Source organism: Anser cygnoides, chromosome 1, assembly GCF_040182565.1.
Source record: "Anser cygnoides isolate HZ-2024a breed goose chromosome 1, Taihu_goose_T2T_genome, whole genome shotgun sequence".
Classification (NCBI taxonomy): Eukaryota; Metazoa; Chordata; class Aves; order Anseriformes; family Anatidae; genus Anser; species Anser cygnoides.
The window spans coordinates 104,649,378-104,677,335 of NC_089873.1; the positions used below are offsets into that span (position 1 = coordinate 104,649,378).

The 27,958-nt window shown below is 45.2% G+C and overlaps 1 protein-coding gene across 1 annotated transcript; it reads left to right on the top strand.

Moving 5' to 3' along the window:
• Positions 1-27,923, top strand: LOC106048068 (alpha-2-macroglobulin-like protein 1). The gene is made up of 36 exons (XM_067005590.1): positions 1-454; positions 1,019-1,202; positions 2,233-2,395; positions 2,751-2,803; positions 3,706-3,723; positions 4,218-4,377; positions 4,966-5,050; positions 5,899-6,013; positions 7,343-7,457; positions 7,901-8,010; positions 8,509-8,676; positions 9,067-9,297; positions 9,719-9,782; positions 10,538-10,683; positions 12,826-12,975; positions 13,394-13,510; positions 14,104-14,251; positions 14,669-14,786; positions 16,526-16,751; positions 16,886-17,012; positions 17,307-17,428; positions 17,939-17,993; positions 18,681-18,764; positions 19,164-19,340; positions 19,530-19,611; positions 19,992-20,148; positions 20,346-20,420; positions 23,791-23,953; positions 24,391-24,599; positions 24,796-25,011; positions 25,507-25,631; positions 26,028-26,118; positions 26,547-26,615; positions 26,827-26,929; positions 27,022-27,063; positions 27,151-27,923. The coding sequence occupies exons 1-35, from the start codon at positions 396-398 to the stop codon at positions 27,060-27,062; spliced, it is 4,326 nt and encodes a 1,441-aa protein (XP_066861691.1). The 5' UTR covers positions 1-395; the 3' UTR covers position 27,063; positions 27,151-27,923.
• Positions 27,924-27,958: the final 35 nt, after the last annotated feature.

Consider the following 27,958-nt stretch of genomic DNA (forward strand, 5'->3'; position numbering starts at 1 on the left):
GGGACGCGAGTGACAGGTGATCAGGACCTGGCCTGGGTCAATGATCAGCAAAGTTCTCTCTGTTTTTTGTGCCTTTTTTTTTTTTTTTCTTTTTCCATGAAACGCCCATTTGGTCAAATGTCTCCAAGGTGGCCTTGCAGGAGGGGATGTTATGAACTGGTGGATGGCAGCCAAAGCATCTGCTATTGGCTAAGGGACACTTGGCACAGTATGCCCATCTCTGCTGCTGAATGAGTATAATCTCAGGAGAGAGAAGGAGGTGGGGAGAAGCTAGCTCCTCCTCCCATCCAAATCTCCATTTAGGCTGTCCTAGAAAGAAATTACCCCCCTAAAATCAGCCTTGGTGATTTCAGAGGAAGAGGGTCATTGGAGATTGGGCAGCAAGAGTCCCCAAGATGAGGATAGCCATCCTCCTGAGCCTTCTGTTCCATGCTGCTGCTGCTTTTCACCAACTGTGAGTGATGCTGAATTTCTGTTCCAGTCTCTTTCACAAAAGCATCAGTCTAGGTAGATTGACCATATTCCAGGCCATCAGCTATCCTTCTTCCTGTTCTTATCGGATCACCCCAAAGAGCAGCTGAATTGTTTATGTTCTCTCTCATGTCCTGTAAATTAAAATACGAATCTTCTCTTTGGGAGTCTTCCAGGTTAGACCTTATGCCTAGGCATGTTTGCCTCTGTTGTTGTCTAACGGGATCAAATCACTGGTGTCTAGACTGCACTGCTATGAGGCCACCTCTTCCTGAAGGCTGAAAAGGATAGTTTTGGGAAGTTGAGGAGATGTATGCAGTAAAGGGGTTGAAATAGGTTGTAGGTCTGTACTTAAGCTAAATCAAGCAGAAACTACTTCTTAAGTAGGCTGTAAAGCAATCACTACATTGTTCCTTTGGACTGTTGACTACAGTAATGCCACCTTGCTGAGGAATTCTGCAGTAGTGGGCAGCTGCAAGGAAGCTCTTTTGTGTCTCTGAGCCCTCAACTTGATGCAACCTTTGATGTCTTCTTTCTCCTGTCCCAGACATTACCTGGTGGTGATCCCTGCAGATCTCCGCTACCCATCCACCCAAGTTGCTTGCCTCCATATCACCTGTTATGAAGCAAAGCTTCAAGTGAAACTGGTCCTGGAGCGCTCTGCAGGACACAATCTCTTAGTGCAAGAAACCATCCAGAAGGAGAAGACTTTTATGTGCGCTAAGTTCTGGGTGAGCCACCCTAGGCAAATTGCATCTCTTCAGGAATTGTAAAACCCTTGTAGCTGCTCCCTAGCCAGGGCTGACATGGACAGGCTCTACTTTGCCTTGGAGTGAGTCTGCTAGGAAGGAGAGTGGATGGTCCTTGTGGTTGTGTAGCTCAGCACAGTATCCCTTGGTCGGCACTGAATTACCCTTCTGAATCTGACTTTTAATTTGAAGTTACGTTTGTTAAAAACTACTACCCATCTGAGTGTATAATAAGGACCTACCTGTTTCCTTGTCCTCCACTCCAGGGCAGATAGAGCAGCTTTTCTTGTCTCTGAAGGACTTGTGCAGTTCCATATCTAAAGCCTGGGGAAATGATGGTGTGCATGTGATAGACTACAGTTTCTGTAGGACCTGCAGCCAGGCAGCAGCTCAACTCTTGGGATCTACTGAACTGGAAATGGATGTACTTGTTATTTGTAAACAGCATCTTAGAGCTGATTCATTGTTAGTGAGAATTAAACTAAGATTTACGATAAGGCAGGCATGCCTCGGCAGTAACCCTTCTATTATGCGTTATATTCTGTGCTGAGGCTGCTGGGATCTTTGGCTGCACAAATCAGAAAGACCCTGTGGTTGGCTCTGTCCTTATAATACGGCTTTCTTACTTACATATGCTGTATAGTTTTGTAGGCCTAGCTTCTGAGGCCATGTCAAATAGCTCAATTTCTCTGTTTCGATTCTGTGCTACTATATCCCACCTTTCTGGTATTTTCTCATCTTCCTAACTGTCACTTTCTTGTCCCAAAAGTTCCTTAGACAGCAGGAAAAACTATGGATTCCATGGTATGCAGGGCCCCTTGCTATAGTGTAGTGAGTGCACCAAGTGCAATCTGGATGTGATCTGAATCCAGATATTGAAAGGGATTACCTGTGACAGGTGGAGAAGAACTGCTTAGTTTTTCCATTTCCACCTTACTCTCAATTCCTGCTCAGGGCCCCCAGAGGTAATATCACTTGGGAGCTGCATGCTCTTCTCTCCTTTTCTGTACAGGTTGCACCTCCAGCTGATGGCACAGAGGAGATTGCCACTGTCAAGCTGCTTATCACAGGCCAAGGAGTCAGTATTGAGGAGAAGAAAAAGGTCCTGATCAGAAAGGCCAGCAGTGGCACCTTCATCCAAACAGACAAACCCATCTATAAACCAGGTCAAACAGGTAAGAGCTGCAGATGGGAGCAAGCAGGGAGCCTAGGGTCTCTGCTTGTAAGATCATATGAAAAGACTACAATTGCCTGAGATTCATGGAAAACCCTAGCAGAAGGCTTTGAGATAACTCTTGTTGAAATTATGTTTTCAGTGGCTGTGATGTGCAGACTGTGGTGACTGTAAAGTTGCAGGAGGCAGTAGGTCTTTATCCATGATATCTTACATAGGGGAATATCCATGTCAGATGTTACCACACACATATGTAGAATGGAAACAGGACCTGGGCAGACAGAAGAGGCAGGGGTCTTCAGGGAATTACATTCAGGAAATGTAATAAATATATTCCCTTGTTTCCTTGCCTTCAGTGAAATTTCGTATTGTGACTCTGGATGAGGACTTCATTGCACTTAATGATTCGGTAAGCCAGTCCTGGAGGACCATGGAAGAGGTTGCCCTTTTCCATGTGTGAATCCCACTTCTTTTTTCCCCTGCTTATCTGCCAAAGCTCCAATTTCTCCTTGTCCCCTGCATTCATCCCTGGGCCTAGTGAAGGTCCAGAGGAGAACAGTTACTCAAGTAAAAGCAGCTAACTCAGGAAGATGGCAAAGATGTATGTGTCTCTTGCTCATCTTGGTAAAATAGCCCTACAAGCACAAGAATGGCTCGTATTGATGTGTGAGGTGCTAGTGCCATGTGAGGAGCGAGTAGTTTACTAGTGAGGTTTTCCTGGGCTGGGGAGTGGAGGGGTGCTCTTAGGCTGGCTCTTACAACTTGGAACATGAGAAATTCTGATAAGACATTAGGAAAAAGCTTTTTCATTATGAAGATTATCAGATATTGAAGCAGGTGCCCAGAGAAGGAATTTTCTTCCTTGCAGATGTTCAGAACTCAACTGAAGAAAGCTCTGAGCAATCTGCTCTAATGAGATGTACTTTCAGATGACCTGTAGAGTTTACTTACAAACTACAGGATTGTGCAACTCTGTAAACCCTTTGAGACTCTGCAGCTGAGCCAGAGCTACATCAGTTTTAGTAGTGAGTTTTCCTGATGGAGGACTCTGTCAGGAAGTCATTAGAAAGTGCTAGGTGATCTTCAAATTGGCTTTTCTTTTCCCTTTCTCCAGACCTGCCCATAATGAACCCACAATGTGTTTCTCCTTTTTGGTGACATTTGGACAATTTATATTGCTTATCAGTGCTCTAGATTTCCAAGTCACTAGTCCCACACCCTTCACAGAAGGCTCTGCATCTCAAGTACCTTGTGTGTGTTACCAGCATGTGTTTCTCTCTTTTAATGTTTTTACCTTTCTTTCCCTCCCAGATTTCCCTGTTTCTTCAGGTGAGTGATGCTGAAATCTAGTATTACAGTAATGTTGATGGCAGCCAATTCACTGGGCTATTCATATTCAGTAGATTTTATGGATCTGTGAGTAGAATGGTAGAACTTCAAGATTACTTAATTGAACATACTACATACAGCCTCTGTGCCTGTTTTATGTGCTTGATATTATGCTCTCAGTTACTTCAGTGTACATCTGAGTTAATCCTGACATACAGGAGTATAGACAGAACAATTTAGACCATTATGATAACATGTTAGAACTGTAAAGGATCTTTCTTTAAGATCAGAATTTAGAAAAGTGTAGAAAGGGACTCAGATGCTGAGAGCAAAATGTAGCATTACATTGTTTTCAAAATTTATTGACTGGACTATTCCAAACCTTGTTTCTTAGCTATCTGCCAGCTAGCACCAAAATCCTGGAACTGGGTTTCTGTGGGGTGTGGATCACTGAGATGCTGGAACAATTACTTCTTTCTCTTTTGTGGATGTAGGACCCTAACAACAACCGGATAGAGCAGTGGCTGAACGTGGTGCCCCAAGATGGCATTGCAGATCTGTCTTTCCAGCTAAGTGATGAGCCACTGCTTGGGACATATGTCATCAATGTAACCAATGGGGAAGCATACGACAGCTTCTCCGTTGAGGATTATGGTATGAGCCTGTGGGGGATATGTCTGAGCTGCAGAGATAACCTTTCTCTCTGTTCCAGGAAGCTGGGTGTTAATTCCATCATAGCCATCCTGGGTGCAAATGAGAAAAGTAATAGCATCCGTCATAGAAAAGAGTCTGAGCTGAGGCTCGGGAGAGAGAACACTTTGGGACCTTGGGCTGTTGTGTGGGAGCAATGTTGTGCATGGCCCTAGACCTTTGACACAGTTGATCCCTGTAGATCTCTGTGTGAGACAGAACAAGGTCATTGGGATGGGCTCTCAGGAGTGTGTGAAATTCAGTGCCATCCCATTTCTATTTTATTCCCTAATTAACTGTGCTGGGATAAATAGCTTTCTGATGCGGAGGGACATGGACATGTTTGGATTTTACTTTAGAAAAGATCAATCAACCACGGGCTACATGCAAATTTGTTAAAGAAGTAATGGAAATCTTCCGTTTCCCTTTCCCACCACCTTCCTTCTCAATTTCTTGGCTCTTATTCCAACGCAGTCCGTTTTTATGTTGATTCTCTGGAAAGGCTGTCCTTGGCCAGTGTTTCCTACAGTTTTCTGTTTTTTTTCCTTCCAGCGCTGCCAAGATTTGAAGTGATCTTTGAGGTACCAATTAAGATTTATGCTCTAGATAAAACCTTCCCACTCCGGGTATGTGGCAGGTAAGGATTTTGCTTGAAGAGGTGGGCCCTATGTTAATTTCTGGCATGAGATGAGTACAGGATGGTTAGGTACCCCTGAGAAGTTCAAAGGAAATTTACTACATCAGTTACAGGAGGCCAGAATCTTCTATGGCAGTTGTTTGCACAAACAAAACAAAATATTCCTACATTCCGTAAACATTGCATACAAAAAAAATCCTAAAATTACCCTTCTTGTAATCTAGTGCCCTTTTCTGAAAACAGTCCACAGATGTCTACACACAAAATGTGGGGAAATGGCTTACCCTTGATAACTAGCCATTTGAGGTGCAGAGCATGGAAGGTGTTTAGTGTTCATCTCCCTACAGAACAAACTCGTGGAAAAAGAAGGGAAGCTTTTCCAGGTAACAGTCTAGCAGAATCTACAGAGATTCAAAAATAAATTGCCTTAGGTACAGTCCAAGGACAACACTAGGGTTAACAGCCTCATGTAAAGGCATTTTATTTGAGTCACTCATGCTTGTGCTCATCGGAGGATGCATGCCTTCAGCATTTCCAAGTGTTATCACAAGTGATGATAAAGGAAAGCTCAGAACTCTGTGTTGGGTCAGCACCTAAAACATTTCAGTTTTCCAGAATAGAGTAGTCTGACACTAATTTTATCACAGAGCTCTTGATCTCCCATCATTGCAGTGTCCTAGCCTGGTCTTGTTGAGTGGAACAGGGCTCCTGGACCTGCTGTACAGCTACCGCCTTTGTGCCATATTGTGAATAGCCATGAATAAGTTTCTCTGGGGAAATGCAACGGAAGTTCCTGTGTTCTCTCACTGTGTGTGAATCTCTCTTCCTTTCCCTGCTCCCCCAAACAGATACACCTATGGGAAAGTTGTCCAGGGGATGGTTCATGTGCACCTTTGCCAGAAGATAGCAGTGTTCTTACCCAGTGCTTCGAAACCTGATCTCTGTCAGGAATTCCACAGCCAGGTGAGATGCTTAGCAGGAACTGAAACCCATTCAGTGAAAATTATGGTCAACCCCAGGGTAAGGCAAGGCTGCTGGAGCCCTTAGCTGAACCAGTAGTGATGTCACCCCTTGGTTTTGGCTACTTGGCCAAGGTCTGCTAGTGCTGCCTCCTTGTAACTGTGTCTGCTGACTATGACTCTGTGTGTAACATATGCCTGCTCCACATTCTTGACTGCTATCTGTACACTGCCTTGTTTTCTTATTGAATGGGGCCTTATTTAATTTAACATGTAATAACATCTAGAAGACCAAAACCAGAGAAGAGAACCAGAGAACCTTCTTCTTTGAAGTCTTCCTTTTACAAGGGCAATGTGCTGATGATGCTGATTCTTCTGTGGCACACAAGAGCTGGTGAGAAGTCCCTATCTCCCAAAACCACATGACACTCCAGGTGCTGAGACTTTGCCTGGCCCAAAGACAAAAATATCATAGACTTTGTGAAGTCTACCTGGACCTTCTCTCTTGCTGCTTGCTGTGCAAAGAAAGGTCAGGTTCTGCAGCCACCAACAGCAGACAACCCTTGAAATAACAAGACCACAAGACTATTGGAGTGTCATATTTGTATATGCCTTTGGCCTTCAAGTCTCATCCTTCCCCTTTGTCTTTATCTACTGCTGCTTCACTTCTTACTAGGCCTTACTTTCCCTCTTGTGTTTGCCACTTTGGCCCCTTTCTCTGGGTCTTTTGAAGGAAGCTGTGACTACATGTCTTTGATCTGGTGTTTATTTTCTTAGCAGAGACCCTTACCTCAAGGAATACCTGCTGTTTGTAAAAAAGGAATGGCTCTGAACTACGTGCTTGCTAGTCTAAAAGGTGTATCCTGGAAAGAATTAACGGATACAATGGTTTTTATTTTTTTTCTGGGCATTGGACTACATTTCTTGTGGAGTTCTGACCCTTTCTGAAAAGAAAGGGTCACTTTCTTTTCTGTGTTTATGTGGGTGCTTCCATATAGGTTCCTTTCACTCAGTGAGGGAGATAAATAAAAGTGATTGTGAAACTGCACCAAAAACAGGCTAAAAGAGTACTACAGGGAGTACTCACAGAGGATGAAGACAGCTTCCCTCCACCTCCTTATGTCTCTCTGGTGCTGGCATCCAGCTGTGTCACATTGTGGCCTAGTGGAGATGGATGGCAGAGGCTGCGAACACGGCAGCACTCTCAGAGTGAGATTGCATCTCAGATAGTCATCTGTGAGCAGGGATTTTGCACTGCTGTTACTGCCCCATTTGGATAATTTCTGACATAATTGTCTTAATCAGACGTTGTTTCCTCTCTTTGTGATTTCAGACAGACAAGATGGGTTGCTTCTTCACAAACGTGACCCTATCCTCCTTCAGCCGAGACTTCCGGTACTACCAGGACAGCATAGTTGCAGAGGCCTCCCTGGTGGAAGATGGCACAGGTAACTGGAAATCTCTCTGCTAGCTGTGAAGAGGCATGTGAAGATGCACAGTCTTACCGAGAACACCAGAGGCTTTCAGTCTAACAAGGACTCTGAGCTTTTTGAGCCCATTGAGGCCTGCCATCTAACCTCACAAACGCAGGCAAAGCCACAGATTCCTGAAGGCTTGACACACTCAGACTGCCTGTCTAATCTCATGGAGTGAAGCTTAGGGACCTTTCTAAGCCTTTCTAAGAAAGGCCTCTCGAGCCTTTCTAAGGGCTCGAAGCAAGTGGGAGAAAGACTAGATACTCAGAGCCCTTTGGCGAGCCATCTCTCTGATATGAAATGTATGTGTGCATGTACATCGGTATTACCAGTGGGTCACTCGACAGGCAAATTGCTGAGAAGAGCTTGGTTTCCTTGCTCCTCCCTTATGTTTCTGTCTTACTGCTCTTATTCAGAGATACAGATCAATGCATCCCACAAATTACTCATTTCCAAGATCGGCGGAATGGCCTTGTTTGATGATGTGAATTCTTACTACCACACCGGAGAGATATACAGGGGGAAGGTAATTGTCAATTATGGTCCACTGGAGAGTAACATCTTTTCCTGCCCCACCTCCAGCAAGGGCTTGGGAGGGCATGAAGGACTCCCAGAGACAAAACTTTTGAATTGTCAGAAGTGAGAAAAACACCCCAGACTGTCATTTGTCATTGATAATGACAATTGTCATTGTCAATAAACCCTGAGTAGTAGCAGCTATGGGGATCTAGGGGTGGGGGAAGGGGTGGGGGAACCCAAGCATTTGGAATTTCAGCAGCCTAGAGGCCTTCTGCTGTGAAGGGGTGGAGAGTATGGGGATTTCATCATGCTTAAATAGCACAGATGAATCAATAGGGTAGTGCATGGGATAATAGGAGGTTACCAGTAGCAGCGTTGGTAAAATTGTTAGGGCCTGGAAGGGTGGCCTTGCTGGCTTTGGAAATGCTGCTAGTGACTTGGAGAACAGGAGACTCTGTCCACTCACGGTCTTCTGTGTTTCTGTCACTCGCCATGGTATTCTCAGATTAGAGTCATCGACTACAATGGCAAGACACTGAAGCACAAAAAAGTTCTCCTCGTAGTAAGCAGCGGTGAGCAGCAGTTTCAGCATAAGTACATCACTGGGGATGCTGGGGAAGTTTCATTTAGCCTGAATACAACTGCTTGGAACAGCACCTCAGCCTCCCTGGAGGTAAGTGAAGAAACGTCTGTCTCGCAGACCTTTGTTATCACAACTGGCTGTGTTTACATCTCTCTGTTCTCACATTGGTTGTAAAGGTGAGGGGTAAGCATGCTTCTCAGTGCTATTTACTGTCCCACAGACGTCTCCATTGTTCCCTCCTGAGGGACTGGAATTCCAACCTGAAACACCTCCGCATGTTCTGGCTCTTGGTGCCCCTTTAGAGCTTATTCTCTGGGTCCCAGCTGCTTTACTCATGAGCTGTTCACACAGAGACTTGTGTGATGGTATTGTTCATACCTGTCCTGAGGTTCCTATTAAGCCACAGCTGGAGTAAATTGCAGCTGACTTGTTTAACTAAAGAAATAACCTATTGTTTGTTTGTTTGTTTTGTCTTACCAGGCAAGTGTCCTGCATCAGGATTTGGATAGAGAGCCTGGGACAGTTGATTTGAATTACCAGAAAGCCTCTCATTTCATACGTCCATTCTACAGCACCAGCAGGAGTTTTCTCACTATTGTCCGTGTGCCAGAAACGATGCCCTGTAGTAAAAAGCAGGCTATCCAGGTGGACTTCAGAATCTACCAGGAAGACCTGGAACATGGGCCCAAGCGTGTCATTTTCTCCTACTTCGTGAGTTTCTGGGGAAGTGCTAATAGGTGGTGGCTCAAAACACAAGACCAGCATCCTCCACAGTAAGCACCCAAGCCTGATACTTGATAGCTTGGACTCGGCCCAGGACAGGTAGCTCATCTAGCCATCATGGGGCTAGGATCCTGGTTTTGATTCCGGGACTGCAGTAGTGGCATGAAAAAAAGCACCTTTCTTTTGGGCTCTGCACAGGTCTAGGTCAAGTATTGACCTTATCTGTCTCCCCCTTCCCCCTCCCCCCCCGAAAGTTCCCTGAACTTTCCTTGTTACCTGAGCATGTGTAAAGCTCCTATCCTCCTTACAATCCCCAATTAATCTCCAGTTTCAGGGATACATTGGTTTGCATAGTGGTATCAGAGACTATGTGACTGGCATTCCCTTCCCTTTCTGAATTCTTTCCTAGTTCACGGGAAGAAGAGGGATAGTCCATGCAGGCCAGAAGACTGTTTGGGTTGGGCTGCCAAGAAGTAAGTACACTGCCTGGTTTCATGCCTAGCAAGCATTCAGTGTTCTGTGTGGCATCCCTTAATTGGACATGTGATATAAACCTCTTTGCAGTTTAGAGCTGGCACACCCTTCTTCTGTCATGTCAGAACAACTTGCATTTCTAGCTTTCATGTTTTGTTTTCCTTCTTGCTTCGTACCAAGAGAACAATGCTCAATATTTCCTGGCCCATAGGCTCATTTCTTGCCTTCATTTTCTAAAAAATTCTCCTTTTGCTGCCAATGGAAAGGGCATGAAACTATAACTTTGTCCTCTATCAAAACTATTTTGCTTTGATTTGTAATTGTGTCTACAAATAACCTTTGAGTAGTTAGAATGACAGAACTTAACATTTTGATGGGTGTTGACTGTTGACTCACTGTTGTCTTTTTTTTTTGTTTAACCTAATATAACCTAAATTATAGGTGCTTTGAGACAAATGTAACCTCTTTGTTTGGTGATAGGATGGGAGATGTTTGGTGATGGGAGGCTTTGAAAGATGTCTGAGACTCACTCCTTGTGGAGCTAAGTTTGAATGAACAGAACCAAGAAAAGTCTTCTGCAGGTCTTAAATACCAGGTCCAGAGATGTGCTGATTGTTTCAGTGGTCTTCAAAATCTCCATGGTCCTGAAAGAGCTGAGGAAAGGAATTAAATAGACACATGCAGAAAGGCAAAAGTTGAGTGCATTTCCATTACCAAATTTACTTTTTTCTCGATTCTTCTCTCCTTCATCTAGTGCTGAAAGGCTTCTTCTCCATCCCTGTTACCTTCAGCTCAGTCTATGCTCCATCTCCAACACTTATTGTTTATGTTATCTTCCCTAATGGAAAAATCATTGCTGATTCTGCCACCTTCAGTGTCTCCACGTGTTTCAGACATAAGGTAGGATTCGTGTCAGAGGCCATGACTAAGTGTGTGAGAGTGTGTGTCTGCTGCAACCAAAGAGGAGACTGTGTAATACATAATATGTGTGCTGTGTGTGGCTGGCACTGTGTGGGGTGCCATGTCATGTGAACTGTAGTATGTGAACAGTGATGGGTGTTGTAATGAATGGATCAAGTATGTGCTGCTGTGGGGTGCACCCATGAGTGCTGAGGGAGCTGAGGGATGTGATTGTGATGCCTCTCTGTATAATCTTTGCTCAAATGTGGCAACTGGGAGAAGTGCCCAAAGACTGGAGGAAAGCAAATGTCACTCCCATCTTCAAGAAGGTCAAGAAGGAGGACCCACGAAACTACATGCTAGTCAACCTCATCTTGGTCCTTTGGAAGGGGATAGAGCAGCTAATCCTGGAAACCATTTCTGGGCACATGAAGGAGAAGAAAAGCATTAGGAATAGTCGGCGTGGATTCACAAAGAAATCATGCCTGACCAACCTGATCAGCTTCTGTAATGAAATCACTAGTCTGATGGATGAGAGTGGAGCAGTGCTTGTTGTCTTCCTGGACTTCATTAAGGCCTTTGACATTGTCTGACGTAAGATCCTCAGAGAGAAGCAGTTCAAGTATGGGCTAGATGAGTAGACAGTGAGATGGACTGAAAAAAGGCTGAATGGACAGAACCGGAGGGTAGTGGTCAGTGGTGCAAAGCCTAGCTGGAAGCCAGTAAAAAGCGGAGTACCCCAGAGATCAGTACAGGGTCAAGCATTGTTTAACATCTACATTAGTGATCTGGACAATGGGGTAGAGTGCACCCTCGGTAAATTCATGATAAAAAGAAACTGGGGGGAGTGGCTGACTCACTAGCGCAGCCATCCAGTGGGACTTGGACAGGTTGGAGGTATGGGCTGACAAGAATCTCTTGTCAGCAGAAACACTGACAAGGAGAGCCAGAAGGAGCTGGGACTGTACAACCTGGAGAAGAGGAGGCTGAGAGGGGGATCTTATCCATGTGTATAAATAACTGAGGTGAGGGTGCAAAGAAGATGGAGCCATGCTCTTTTCAGTGGTGCCCAGTGCTAGGAAAAGGGGCAGTGGGCACAAACTGGAACATAACTTCCATCTAAATATCATGAAGCACTTCTTTACTATGTGGGTGATAAAGCACTGGCACAGGTTGCCCAAAGAGGTGGTGGAGCCTCCCTCCTTGGAGATCTTTAAAAGCGACCTGGACGTGGTCCTGGGCAACCTGCTCTGTGTCCCTGTTTGAGCAGGGAGGTTGGACCCAATGACAACCACAGATTCCTTTCAACCTTAACCATTTTGTGATTCTGTGCTGCTGTATTTGGGAAAGGCAGAGAATATGTTTTTATCTCCATAAGCTTGTATAGCAAGTGCACCCGGTAGGATCAAAGTCCAGCACAGGTTATTTGTGTGACTCCCAGAAGGGCTCAGGGCTGCCCTGCTATTGCAGCAGACACTTAGTCTTGTTGGTACATGAAATTAGTAAGACAGCTGATGGAAGAAGTGGATTTTACTAGCCATTCAGAAAGGGCCAAACTTCTGTGATCATTGTGACATTCATGGGAATCTGCTTTCTGAGCTGTGTCTTGCACTCCAAATGTCTGAGGTCTGGTATTGCTCCTGCTCCACAACTGCACATCTGCCATGAACAGTCAGATTCAAGCAAGAACGGGAAATGCTTCAGGAAACTGAGACCAACCCCTCAAAGAGCCTGGAGATAAAGACCAGGCTTGTTCTTTATACAGTGCTTCAAAAGGAGCAGAAAGCAAGCTGTGTGAGGCGTGTGATCATGACTGGCTGGCTTGCTGGATAAAGAGAGTGCTGTGTTCTAACACTGTAATATCTCCAGTACTGTTACCTGCACACAGTGATGGTGGATAAGATGGTTTCCCCTCTGTTGTTCATGTGACCTGTCATCTTTCCTCTTAGAATTGCAACGTGGTGTTTTCTTAAACACCAGGAGTTCTGGGAGTCCCTGTGAGATCCCTTGGTTTCCAGTTTAAGTCATGTCCTTGGAAATTTTCTTCATGTAGGACCCTTTCCTGCGCAGGAAGTGGTAGGGTGGCCAACACCAGCAATGTCATATATATTTTGCCTGCATTTATTTGTTCTTCTCATCCAGGTGGAGCTGGGCTTCTCAACATCCCAGACTCTTCCTGATTCAGAGGTTGGTTTGAACCTGCTGGCAGCTCCTGGGTCCACATGTGCTGTCTGGGCTGTGGATCAGAGTATCTTTTTGGTGAAGCCAGAAAAAGAACTCAGCAGCTCCATGGTGAGTAAGTCTGCTCTGACATGAAGAGGGAGGGAGAGAGAGAGAGGAAGACAGGCTGTTGTATCTGTTAAGAGCTTCTCTCTCAAGGAACTAAAAGCACTGACTAGAAGGATCAAGAGCACTCTCAGTGTGGCACAGGTGAGGATTAGGAGGCATCTCTTAAAGAGGCTGAATGCCACTCAGCACACCTGTAGTAAATCCAGACCCAGGTTCTGTTGTTCTGTCTCATGTTCAGTTCAGCAGGTTGTGCTGGCTCTATCAAAGAAAAGCCAGTGAAGAGTAACAATGAGCCTGTGCTTTCTGGCATGCATTCATGTGTGATAGCCAGGAGCAATTCAAACAGGCCTTGGATGTGCTACACAAAGTGAATGCCAGGTATTATTTGCACTGATTTTTTTTCTTTTCTTTTTTTTCCTAGATCTATGGGCTCTTCCCATCTGTTTCTAACTCCGGATATCCTCGCCAAGTGTCTGAAGATGATCATTCATGTGGGTTCCCAAATTCTGCTGAGCCTGATGTATTTACAGCATTCAAGGTGAAAATGGCTGATTTTGTGGCTTGGTGTAATTCATGAATCAAGGGAATTGTGGCCCCCTGACTTTACCAATATCCTAGGAATGTCATCAAAGATAGCATAGGGAACAGGTTTGGTATAGGTCCTGACAATTCACTTGTTCTTTGAATAAGTGACTTGAAATTGTTGACCAAGGAGAAATTATTGTGTGGTTACTGCACTTCAGTTGTGTTTTTCAGGATGCCAAGTATCATTGGTTACTTTAATTGGATTCCAAATATCATATTTAATCTCCATATCACAAGCAATTTGGGCTGCCTAAGAATAATCTGGTAGGAATTGCCCTCTGCAGGCTGAGAAGACATAGTGCTTAGATGACCACGTGTTTGAAAAAGAAGAAACTTGGTTGACTCAGACCAGATGGATTAACGTAAAAGGTTTGCCCCTTGCTGAGGATCTGAATAATTCTCTCCTAAACTGAAGCAAGAGAATAGTTTACCAAGACAGAAGACAACTGAGTCCCCACTGCATAAAGGGACAATAAGGCACAGGATGAAGGACAGAGAGTGTATGACAAGTATGTGCCTTATTTTTTTTTTCTTTTTTTCCTACAGGAAATGGGGTTGAAAATTATGTCCAACACGAATATCAGGAAACCAAGACTGTGTCTAACTACTCAGTCAACAGCTATGCTGCAGGAAACAGGTGTAATCACTCCCAGGCCCATGTTGATGTTTGCTCAGCCTCATAAAGCACCTAACAGTAAGCACTTGCCAACTTCTTCTTACATGAGATGCTCAGTCTTTCAGGTGAAAGCATTCCCAGGTTTGAGCTAAGAGGCAGTACTTACTGTAATTGCAAATGGAGGAAAGACTGTTCCCTGGCTCTAGACCTGTTATGCTAGCGTGATACTGTGGGGGACTTAGAGCTTCTGGCTCTGAAATATTAGTGAGCTGTCTGGATCCCAGGTCTTAGCTCTGACGTGAGGGAATAGTTGCCCTTCCTGTGGTGCCTTCAAACACAAGTAAGGCCCAAAGCAGCTCTGTCATTTCAAATAGGCAAGATTAATGCAGTGCTTCCCATGTGCTGACTGTCTGACCTGCAGCCTGAGCTGGGATGGAGCCCCTCTGTTCTAAGGTGCTGAGGACCTTGTAGTAACTCTGCATTTGTTATTTCCAGCAGGGCATCTGTTGACATCTACCCATCAGCCCACCATGTTTTCACCTGTTTCTCCAGCTGAAGAGAAAGTGAACAAATATTTCACAAAAACCTGGATATGGGATTTGTATTCTGTGGGGTGAGTAAACTGAGAAGCAGGGGCCTAGTCTGGGTGGTCTAGTCTGACCTGGAATGGCAGCAGATGCAACCCATTTTAGATCATGAGCTACCAAGGAAGACACTAGGCTGTGTCTCATTGAAGCCGATGTCTGCATCAAACGTGTTGTGTTTTCCTCTACTAGATGACCATCCATCCATAGCAGGTGGCTGGCATGAGTATACAAGAAAGCAGGTGTGGTTTGGCAAAGCAGCTTGGTTTACTGCCTGCACTCTGCTTGTAGTAGCCCTGTAGTAGTTCCCAAAGTGGGCTCACGGGTTGTATCCTAGTGTGCAGGAGAAGCTGATCTCCACAGAAGCCCTTCACAAGACTGGGAATTATGTCTTGTGAGAAAGGCTGACGGTTCAGTGAGTGTTCAGGGAGCCTCATCAGCACAAGTGAGGGAGAGAAGTTACTTGGGTCTGGAGTGAGTATAAGATGGGGGGATGAAAGGGCAAACACTGCATGAACTCCCAGGTAGTTCCCCAAGTACTGTGGAGAAGGAGGTCCTACTCAGCATCAGTGTTGCTCTTCTTCCCTGATGCTCCCCTCCAGCTTCCCTGGAAGGGTGTGCAGTGTATCCCCCAGGAGAGGGAGCAGAGTGCTGGTGTGGGAAGCCATTTTACACTGAGCTTCAGGAGAGGGGCAGGATGAGCTTTTGGAGATTTTTCATCTCTGGCTTTAAGAATTTCTTGTCTGGTGTCTGGAGACTGGCATCTGCTCAGGCCAGATCCCCCCAGATCTGCCCTCTCCCACCTGCCCTCTGTTTCCAGTTACATCCATCTCTTCACCTGCTAGCAGTGGATATCTCCTATGTGATTGCCTGCCAGCCTGATGTGAACAACCAAAGGTGTTTCATATTGTATGTGCCTGGCAAAAGTGGATTCTTTAGGGGAAAGCAAATGTTTTCAATTGCTGGAGTCAAATAATGTTGATTAGCTTTAATGAGGGTTGTTTTTGTCTGCTGTGGTAGCAGCTGTGGAATAGTCTGATGCTCTCAGAAATTGTGACATGGGCATAGGCCAAGTCTGTGCCCTGTCTTCATGTTAGAGCTTAAGCTGTCAATGTGTTTCACAGAAAGGTGAATGGATGGACCCATCTCTTTGGCTAAATTCTGATGGTCTTGGCCAGTCCTGCTGCTCTTTTGGTGCCTGGTTCTCCATTCCTAGGCCTAGAGGAATAAAACTACTGACAGCTGTAAAGCATTTTCACATGCGCAAAGGGCAAGTGCTGTGTGAGGAAAGTGACAAGTATGATGATAGCATCTTTCAGCTATGTAAATTATTTTCAAAAGTTTTCTGTTGGTATAAGTATCTGAGGCAGGGGTCCCTAATTTATCTGGGTAAGGCCATCTGACTGTCAACATGAAATACAGAAAGAGTGAGTTAGATCAGTGAGGATCAAAGGGTGTAATGCTGAGGGGAGCTTACCTCTCACAAGGGCCTGTGGGGGGACTGAGCTGCCAAAATCAGACACCTGAAATAGATGCTGTGAATACCTGTTCCCTCAGCTGCTCATGGATGCTGTGTATTGGCATGTCTAGTTCAGTTGAATGATGTGTCCTTGGGTGCTCCAACGGATATAAATTCAGTAGAGGTTAGGAGTTAGGTGGAGGTTAGGGGATGGGGTGCAGTGGGGGAGAAGGGCATAGACCAGGTCATCTGGTGCTGCATGCAACAAGATTCAGTTAAGTGCTCTCATTGCTGTCTACTTCTCTTCAGTCCCAGTGGGAACAAGAGTGTCACTGTCACCGTGCCTGGCACCATCACAGAATGGAAAGCAGGGATGTTCTGCACAGGACGTAATGGCTTTGGACTTGCTCCAACCTCCAGCCTGCTTGTTTTCAAGCCCTTTTTTGTGGAGCTCACACTGCCATCTTCTGTGATCCAGGGTGAGACCTTCATCTTGAAGGCCACAGTCTTCAACTACCTGCAGCGATGCATGAAGGTAGGTGAGCCCTGACAGGCTTTGAAAGAAAAGCGGGGTATGAGTAGGTAGGGGAAGGCTAAAGTCCATAGCTTATTTTAAGAATTACGTGACATTTGTCTTGTTACCATCTACCATCCCTGCTGCCCCTTCAGGTCCAAGTGACTGTGGAGGAGTTCGCACACTTCCAGCTGAAGCCATGTAAAGGCTGTGTCTACAGCAGCTGCTTATGTGCTGGAGAAGCTAAAACATTTCAGTGGAGTGTCACAGCAGTGCAACTGGGTAAGAAGAACAGGATGTTGGGGTGGTGGAGTTGGGAGGGAGTGGGACCAAGGTAAGGATGCTTTATAAGGGCTAAATGAGGGAGTTGTGTTATGTGCCCTGTTAAATCTGAGGGTATTCATTTGCATTCATCCTAAGGTCATGACTGCTCACAGTTTTGTGCTAGGAGGTACAGGACCTCCTGTATATAGGGTTCTAATCCAGTTTTGTTGTTGCCGACAGGTGACTTCTATGATATTAATGGAAAGTGCTTCCTCAAAGATGTTTTCTGTACTAAATGTGCCTTATTTTCAGGGCTCATGAACATCACCATCAGCACAGAGGCTGTGGCCACCAAAGACCTTTGTGGTAAAGAGATACCATTTGTCCCAAACCAAGGACAGAAAGATAAAATCACCAAACTCCTTCTTGTCCGGGTTAGACAACCTCTTCTGTTACCTAGATCATAAAATGGGTTTTGTGCAATTCCCAATTTGGTGCAGATTAATTCTGAGGGTAGCCCTTTGTTATTCAAGGTCTGTAATTAGAATCTCGAGGCATGAGCTGGGGCCAGTTTTGAGGGCTGATGGATGTGGGAGGTATGTGGGTCTTCTCCCAGCCCCCATTCTTCTGTTTGTGGTCAGGCCTCTACATGAAAAACTTTAAATATTTATACCTTTTCAAGTTCTCTCTCCTGAGCTGTCTGCTAAATCTTACAGTATCTGTTTCACAGACCTTCAGAAGTTACAATATTCTAAAAATATTTATTGATTTCTTATCTGAAATTAAAATGATTGACAATAATTAAAATGTTTATGTGATAATGATGTTACTCCATCTGAATCTTCAGCCTGAACCAGAATTTTGTTCAAATCTATTTCTAATCCACTTGTAATCCTGCTTCTCTCCTACGTGCTCGTTACCGCTACTTTCAAATGTTCCAACAGCCAGAGGGAGTGCTGGTGGAAAAGGCTCACAGCTCCATCCTGTGTCCCAAAAAAGGTAGAGAGATTGTTTTCTTCTTTCACCCCCTCATCCTCTGCTTCCTGGCTACCTCCTGGGTCTTTCCAATTATTGAATTGTTTTCCTACGTCAACACTACCAAGCTATGGAAGCACACTATAATTGTGGTGCCTTCAGGAGCTTCCCTTGGGTAAGGGTGGGTAGGGGGGGATTCATGCTTTTAGTATCCACATCCCTGAAGCTAATATGGCAGCTGGAGGACTTTTTCACTTGTGGTAATAGCCACACCATTGAACATGATGAGGCTAGAGACTTTGAATTTCTGCTCCTGTCTTGATTATTATGGTGTATTACGGGGCTATTTGCAGCTTTTGAGGGTGCTAAGTGCATTGAGAAGACATGCCTGCAACTGAAATCTGAAAAAAGTTGGGGTAACTTATGTAGAGAAAAGCAGGTAGGTGGCTTTCGCCACAGATGGTTTCTAGGAGAAGATCATCTCACCTTCTGGAGAAGGAAGACTTAGGATAGCACAATCACAATGGAGGTGGGTGGAAAAGAGTTGAGGGTGGAATGGAACATGGTTTGTGAGGTGATCTGCAACCTTTGTGACAATAAAATGGGATGTTAGCACTGTCTTGAACAGTTTCTGGGGATTTTTAGGGCTATTTTTGTCAGAATCTCTTTCTTTTTCTCCTTCCCCCTGTACCTTACACCCTCTGGTGCCAGGAAGTCCAGCACAGGAGTCTGTGTCCTTGATGTTGCCTCTAAATGTGGTTGAAGGTTCAGTCAGAGCTACAGTCTCGGTCACTGGTAAGGAATTCAGCTGTGATAATACCTTTCCAACTTCTTTATCTCTGAGAATAGTCCTAGGAAAGCCCAAACTGAGAATGCCCTGTACTCTTTCTGAGGTTTCTGAGGCTCCAACTCCCTTGGTCTTTCCATGTTTATGGCAGAGTTTCCTGGTTCCAGATGACCTAAAACATTCAGCAAGGGAGAGGTTGTTCTCTTTATGGGTTTCCCCTGGCAGGATGGGAATGTGCATGCAGAGCACAGTGGAACTGATAAGCTGACTGGACAGAGCTACCTGCACACTGCTGTGCTGGGGGTATCTTACCTAGTACGCTACCAGGAACTGGTCATCCATTCTAGGAGGTGAATACCCAAAACCCCTGTCCAGGAGGGGGTCAGGGTGCCTATACTCTGTTCCAGGTGACCTCATGGGGACTGCACTGCAGAACCTGGACCACCTGGTGCATATGCCCCATGGATGTGGGGAGCAGAACATGGTGCTGTTTGCCCCCATTGTCTATGTGCTGCAGTACCTAGAGAAGACAGGACAGCTGACCCCTGAAATCAAGGAGAGGGCAACAGGATTCCTGCGCAAGGGCAAGTACAACAGATCCACCTTGCTCCTCTGCCTTCTCCTGTGTCCAACCTAGTAACAGTCCCTAGTGCCTACTCCCCCTACCTGCAGGGTACTCCACCACTTAGAATGTTAATACCACTCCCATTACCTGCTCAGTGATCTCATTGAAAATACCAGTTTGAACCCTAACATCCTATCCTGCTTCTCAGGGTACCAGATACAGCTGCAGTATCAACACCCTGATGGTTCTTTCAGTGAATTTGGTACCAAGGATGAGTACGGTAATACTTGGTAAGCCCTGGGCTCTCTCCCTGGTGTCCTCCTGCTGTCAGACCACCTGGAGGTGGGCAGCTTTCTGCTTCTAGCACTGAATCCTTTTTTGTCCTGTTGGATGCAAAGTGTTCCAAATAAATGATTTTTTGGGTTATGGCACCCCACTGGTATGCAACTATCCTTGGGATGAAGGATGACACTGGACTGACAAATTAGGATAGCACAACAATAGGTGAGGAGAGACCCAGAGGTTTCAAATTCCCACTTTTATTCCTTTTTGTTGGTTTCTGCTTAGGTTCTTTCTTTTGACTTCTTCTTCTCTCTCTCTCATTTGCTCAATCTCTTACTGTTTCTCTTTTCCTTCTCTCATGCATTTTTTCTGTTCTCTCTCCAACCAGGCTGACTTCATTTGTGGTCAAATGCTTTGTCCAAGCCAAGCCATACATTTTCCTGGACAATAGGAGCATCCAAGCTGCTCTCAACTGGCTGGAGTTCCACCAGCTTCCTAATGGATGCTTCAGAAATGTGGGCCAACTTTTTCATACAGCCATGAAGGTAGGAGCCAGAGTACCTTGAAGGGCAACTCAGAGCAGTTCTTGCCAAGTGTACTGGTAATTGTTTGAGCTCACTTTCCTGTGTTGTTCTGCTTTCTTGCATGGAAGAAAACCGGGGGTAGGTGGGACCTTTTCTGAAAAGTTTCAGGTCTTTGTGTATTACCTTTCCCAGCTTTTGGATATTTATGCTTTTTGCAGGGAGGTGTGGATGGGGAAGTCCCCTTGGCTGCCTACATCACAGCTGCATACTTGGAGGCAGGGGAGACACCAGAGGTAAATACTTGGATTCTTTGCTATGCTCTTGCCTGAATCCTGAAGAACTTAGCGTGGTGACTTTAAGCAGGCAACAGAACATCTTGGAAAGGCTTGAGGACAAAGTAATGGGTCGGAAAGTAAAAAAAAATCATCACTTCTCAGGAAAAAGCTTGAACTGTCCCTTGTGGAGGACACTGTTGGCAGGGGAAAATGTGAGGTTATACTAAGGGGAGCCATTGGAGTTCATGGTTAGACACTATGCTCATTTGCCAGTCTTGGGCTGCTGAGTCCTGCTCCCTCCACCATCCTCACACCATCTTGTTGCTCCTTACACCTATATATGTATGATAGCTAGCAGTGAGGTGTTAGGGAGGAGACGTGGGCATAGCTACTCCTGCAGCAACATTAGTAGACATAATGACATTTTTAATGTGATTTATCTTCCCAGAAACTGGAAGTCTGGGAAAGGAGTACTGACAGGAGTACTGTAGGGAGATACATGCTGGGCAGTTGGAATCGTGCAGCTAGGTAATAATAATAAGGGGGAACTCTTACAAGTGCTAAGGTTCATACCTAAATACTGGACTTTGTGGTACTGGCAGTTAAAAAATATTGTCAACTGGATGAAGAAATGCTATTGCTACAGACTTGGAAAAACAGAGTTCCCTGGAAATCAGTAAATTAAGTGAAATAGCGGTGTTTTTCATTGCATCTGAAAGCTGTGGGCTTAGAAAAAAAAGAGGCTGATGGAAATTAACCTTCATTCTGACAACTGATGTCCTCAAATCACCTTTTTCACTGTAAGGACACTCAAGTGTTAGAACAAGTTGATTAGAGAGGTTTAGTCATCTCCATCATTGGAGATTTTGAAGTCCTGACTAGATAAAACCCTAAGCAACCTGGTCTGATCTCATAGCTAACCCTCCTTTGAAAAGGTTGGATTAGAGATCTTCTGAAGTCCCTCCTAATCTGAATTATTCTGTTTTCTGGTAATTCCATTGAGTGTCTGAGTTTGGCTGACTTCTGTGGAGGAGTCTTTTCACGAAACTATTTGACATGTTCTGCCAAATGTAGCAAAATGAAACACAAGGACAAGCACTTTCATCCTGGCAGAAAAAAAAAAAAAAAAAGACAGTTTATTGTATATCTTAAGAGCCAGTTCTGTTATTTGTAAAGGAAAGCAAAGTTACTGAGAAGCAACCAGACTGTGCTCCAAATCCACGAATAAAATCCAGAAAGGGAGACAAACAGGACCTCAAATCAATCTGCATGATCAACTAGTGGAAGCCACTCTGTCCAGAATGAATCCACAGAGAGTGACTAGCACTTTGATACCGGTGATGTGATTCTTCAGGCTCCAGAGAAGATGACAACAGCACTGTTAGCTCAGAAAGGATTGTCTATGGAGTCAGGAATGCTTCACTGGAGCAGAGGATTTGTTGATCTGAATGTAATCAGAGAGCTATTGGACAGCCATGCATAAACCATTATTTTAAGATAAAATGGCCATGATAGTGAAAGAAGTCAAAAGTAATGACAAACAAATAAAAACACAAGTCTCACAATAATTATCCTAGCCCTAGTGAGGGCAATTCTGAGGAGGTCTGTGAGTAGACGAAGTGGGAAACAGAAAGCTTGTCATAGGGCCCAGGAAAAGAATGTTCTCGACTGGGTTATAAATGGTTTTACAAAGAATGCACAGTCACTAGAGATGAAAATCACGAGAAGGAGATTGAGGGTGTACTGCAAGATGTTCAGAACAGATCCTACTTTCCCTTACCAGCATACCTACGAAGCTCATGGAAATTGTTAGGGGTCAAAATGTAAAGAAAATGTTGAAGATATTTTACGCTGTCCTGAATAAACTAACATTAAAGCATGGTCTGTATGACAAAAAAAATCCAGTCAAATAGCCCTCTACTTCCACTGTGTTCTGGAAATAGATCCCTTTGAACAAAACAGATTGTTTATGTTGACTGGAGAAACAAATGGCATATTGTAGAGGAGAAATTCCTTAGCTGGCATGTGACTGCTCTCGGGGAAGTTCAATGCTTCTGTACAGTAAGCACTCAGGACTGCTATTGCCAACGCCAGGATGAGCACAGATTGCAGTAGAGTGGCACTCAGTTCTTGTGTTAGTTTCACCAGAAGACACCAGAGACAGATGGGTTAAAATCTGTTAGACTGTTCATAGACAAGGTATTAAGATGCACGATAATGATCACCACTTCACAGGTGACACTTCAACTACTTTTGGTGGAATTTTAGTAGCTGGACAAACACTAGCTCTGTTAACTCCATTTTGACCATCTGAGAAAGTGAGAGATATAAGAAGGAAAATTAATAATAAAGGAACTTCTGAACTGAACAATTCAGGACTTGCTCTAATTCTTACTTAGCTTTATTCAGTTACAGAATACAAGGATTACTGTGTCACTTGCAGTTATTATATTTAAGATCAAACAGTAAGGTAGGATTTTTGAAATGATGGGAGCTTAGCTTAGCTCTTCTGTTGGGCTTTACCAAGAGAACAACCAAAAATAAACAGTTGTATCCTCCAAACTTTTGATACGTTGTGAGTAGATGCAATGAGAATTTCTGAAAATCACTGGCTGCATCCAGCAATATTACCGTCTGGAGAGCTCCAAAATGACATAGACAATATCTTTTCTCCTTTCTAGAAGGGAAAGAGGTGAGGAACATGTCACATGTCAGAATAAATCTTAAATGTAGCCCTTGTGTGATGCTTACCATACTTCACCAAGAAGCCACTTGTAGAGGGAAAACCACAAACTGCTGTATATACACAAATACCCAACAGGCAACCACTGCAAGCCTTTGGTTCATGCTTGAAATGGTGTAACTGAATGTTGGAATACAATGCTGCTGAAACTGGTTGATTTGCTGTGTCCTGCCAACAGTACTGATATTGTGAGAGAAACTGGAAGTCTGAGCAACCTTAAATTCAGCTCTTCAGTGCCTTAACACAGTAATATTGGTCATTATGCTGGGTACAAGCATTTGCAATTGTATTGTTACTCTGGTGTTCAAAGTAAGATGTGGTGGTGCTATTCCAGCAGTAAGGGAACTGATTTCTCTGAGAGAGCCATGCTGAAATCCATGACCTGCTTTGGGGGCAGTCTCTGTCAAGCACCCTGCACCAAGGGCTGGAGACACAGCTTAGTGTCTCAGGACACTAAGACATGGCAGAGACACTGCAGTGATACACGGGGAAGAGTGCAGGCTCAAGCACAGTGACACATGGTTGTGTGTACGAGGTGCTCTCTATGTCAGCATATGCTAGTGAATCCTTCTGCTTGTGTACCTCCATGTTTGCCTACCTCGTGTGTCTGTGTGTGACCCATATCAATGTAACCCTTCTCTGTAGAGTACAGTGGTGCGCAAGGCTCTGGGCTGCATCGCTCCTTCCCTTCCCAAAGCTGCCAGCACTTACACACAGGCCCTGCTGGCCTACACCTTTGCCCTGGCTAAGGACCGTCAACGCACACAAGAGCTTCTCGACATGCTTGATCAAAAGGCAATCAGAGCAGGTATGGGAACCTGGTGATCATCAGAGAAGGGACATGTGATCTGACAAGCTGTCTTACTTCTTAGTCTCTGACCCTCAGGACCAGCTCGTGAGTAGCTAGCTAATATCAGGTATCTAGTGGACCTGGCAAACAGGACAATGGAGAAGTCAGGTGTTTGGGAGCTACTCAGTATGCAGATTTTTGGCATATTAGTTTGTGTTTTGGTTTTTTTTTTTTTCTATCACGTTGATAAACGGGTCTTCAATGTATAGTACGGAGTATCAGGTATTGCAAAACACAAGTTGCATACATGATATTGCAGTTCACCCAGTGATGTGATGACCAACCCAAGTGGTATTTACTCACTGGTCTTTGCACACACAAGCTACTGTGCCTCCTAGACCTCAAGATTTCTTCCCTGACATCTCTCAGTATTATCTACTTCCTTTCTTTCCCAGGTGGGCAGATCCATTGGAGTCAGAGCCCATCCGAGACACCCAGCGCTTGGTCACAGCCACTGTCTGTGGATGTGGAGTTGACAGCTTATGTCCTCCTGGCCCTGCTCTCCAAGCCAAATGTCACAAGGGCTGATCTCACCACAGCCTCTGGCATTGTGGCCTGGCTCACCAGGCAGCAGAATGCCTATGGAGGATTTGCCTCAACACAGGTAACTCGGGGCTGGGGAAGGTGATACTGCCTGAGAAAGATTCTTTGCAGAATCTATGCAAACGTGAAAACAACAGTGTGAACACTGATTAGAGGAGTCCTTGTATACAGAGGTCCTCAGCTCAGCAAGTTCAAGTGTCTTCGGACCTCAAAGCTGTGGAGCAAGCATGCAAATGTAATTGTTTCTTCCTTTTCAGGACACAGTGGTTGCCCTGCAGGCCTTGGCTAAGTATGCAGCGCTGACGTACAGCACAAAGGGGGTTGCAGAAGTGAGGGTGAGGTCCCAGAGAGGCTTTGGGAGGAAGTTCCAAGTCTCCTACCAGAACCGACTTTTGGTGCAGGAGATGGCACTGACAGAAATCCCAGGAAAGTTCTCAGTGCAGGCCCATGGCAGCTGTTGTGTCTTTACCCGGGTAGGTTGCCCACTTCCTACAGCCCCTTCTGTGTCAACCTTCTGCTCATCATCTTGTCAAAAACAACAATCTCTGCTGCAGCTCTGTGCAAGGAAATGTGCATTAACTGGGTCTTACTTGTACCTTCTTGCCAATGCAACGAACCTGTGTGCCATAAGAGATTGAGACAGAGTGTGTCCAAATGTGAGTGCTGCTTCTGTGGTTCTTGGGGTATTGGCGGATGTAAACCTTGCATAGTGGTCCCTCTGTTGTGTGCCTGACTTTGCGTGGTCTCAAGCAGACAGGAGAGCAGAAGTAGCCCCAGTTGGAATGATCATGGAAGTTTTCCATTCTGAGTCACGTTTATTTCTGGTACAGGGATGAGTGTGCTCACTGCATATCCAGTCACTGTCTGTGGTCCGTACCTTGAGGATTGGAATAGTCGCTGAAAAGGTATGGAGATGATACTGAACTTATTATCCATGTCTTATTCTGTCTTTTTGTCTCTTTATGCAGATGGTGTTGAGGTACAACACACCCTTCCCACAAGTCTCAAAATCCTTTTTCTTGCGAGTGAAAACCAAGCCAGTCAATTGCACCGGGGATGATACCCACTCTGTAACTCTCTACGTCAATGTCAGGTGATTGTAAAGACACAGAAGACACAGCCACACTTAGGAAGGAAAGCCACAAATTGCTGGAAAGGTTAGGGGTGCTTGGCTGCAATACAGGCATCCAGCAGTTTCAGCAGAAGGGCCAGATGCCAGATGGAATGGGTGGGAAGGAAAGATATATGTGTCTCTGGGGAAGGGGAAATGTTTCCAAGGTCTTTGGTTCTTGCTAGGAAGAAGAGTGGAAGTAGTCACCTCAGATGAGGGAAGCTCACAGCAGTGCAGCAGTCATCTACCTCGTGAGAGGGAGCAGCAGCTGCCTTGGCCACAGTCCTGGCTGGGCTTCCTGGCTTAGGGTCTGCACACAGGGTATGGTGATGGAGGGAAGGGGGAGCTGGGTGAGCTCTGTTTGATCTTCTCCCTCAGGTACACTGGGAAGAGAGCCATTTCCAATATGGTGATTGTGGAGGTGTCCCTACTGTCTGGATTTGTCCTGGCTCCAGGATCTGGGATGCCTGTAAGAAGCCTGGAATCAGGATGATGATGTGGTGTCAGTTGGACCATCCATGCCCAAGGGGAGGGGAGATTGCTTGAGAGAGAAGCAACACATTCCTATGCAATCTCATCATCCCTACCACTCTGCCACGTAAAGAAACGTGAACTTTTACTGTAGTCTGTTACCTTGTACCTTGAAGGTAGTGATCCTTCCAGCCCAACTGACTCAGTATATAGCAGCCACATAGCCTAGGTTCCCGTCCTTGGGTTCTGCAGGAGGTGGGTGGCCCAGCAGGGAGATCAGCCTGAAGGGGTAAGAGCCCCAAATAATTTTGGAAGTGAGTGAATGAGAATCTGCTCAGTCAGGCTTAGATAAACCATTTGGGGATGTCTCACACCTTCTTTTCCACATTACTCAACTAAATTGCCTCCTGTACTCTCCTGTCTTAGATGGAGCATTGGCACCCTGTGAAAAGAACTGAGAAAACCCAAGCAGGTGTTGCCATCTACTTGGACAAAGTAAGTGTGTGCTACTAGAGAAGCTGTAGGAGTGGAGGACACTGGAAAAGCTGTGTGGAGAATCCAGGACTGGGGTAGCAGAGCAGGATTCATCTTGAAGTCCTGTCTTTGGCTGTCACAGAGTTGTTATTGCCTATCTTTAGGATCAAATTTAGGTGAGGAATAAAAACAACAGCTCATAAGTGAACTGTCATTTGCCTTTCTCCCTCAGCTGAGCCATAAGTCTGAGACATATGTCCTGCACCTGGAACGGGAGATTGGGGTGACCAACCTGAAGCCAGGACATGTCAAGGTCTATGACTACTACCATCCAGGTGAGTATGGTACCATGGGGTGCCAGGGCTGTCTGGGTATTTGTGCTTGACTCTGTGCAAGGATAACTTTGGTCTCTCCTGTCCTGTTGCAGAGGAGCAGGCCATGGCTGATTATAATGTTTTCTGCATCTGAGGTAGGTGTGAGCCCCACAAAGATGTGTTGCTGTTCCCTTCCTTAGCCCCTGTACAGACCTAGCAGCCTCATGATTTTTTCTCTGCAGCCCCACTATCTTTGCCTGAGAGGAGGAGCCCTGTGTACCTCTGATTCAGCATATTCCCTTTATCTAGAACTACATCTGGAATTTCCTGGGCCTCCATCTGTCCTCTGTTTTCTGGATTTTTTTGTGTTGTCTTTGCTAAATTGCTCTGTAGGTGGTAAATGAAATGGTTAACACGTGTTCTTGCTGTAAAGTCTGGGGGATATCTGGGCTTGGTATAGTTGATGGGTCTGCCTGCCAGCTGAGTGACAGTGCTTGCAGACAGTTTTCACTGTTCCAGAAGACATTCCAAGCAGAATTCATGGTACTAGTTCCAGCTTACACTATTTGGGTATGGGTGGATATCCCACCTCTTCCTGGGGAGAGGCTGAATTATGACAAGAATACTTGATCAAACCAGAGAAACACTTTCCCTGAGTCTTTATTGAGGGTCTGGTCTCCCTAGCTGTTAGCATCCCAGAATTAATCATTTCAGTCATCCTATTTTCTCTCTGTTTTCCTCCCTCTTCGTACTGTTTTTTCTCCAAGGACCTGGTATGCTTTCTTACTATCCACTGTTTCAGCCCTCAGGGGTCCCATTAGTGGGAGATGCCCTAGGAGAGCACAGCTGCTGCTTTATTGCGTTTGGTATGATGGGGCATACGTCACCTGCAAAGTCACATCTCAGTGGGCTTGGGATATCGGTGCTGGGGCAGATCTCAAGTTGGATTTCAGGACTAAACCCAGCCCATGCCATGCTGCTCATCCTGACAGCCATTTCCTGGTGAATTCTTTTGGGTGTCTGATTAATTCTGATTGTTTTAATCCAGGG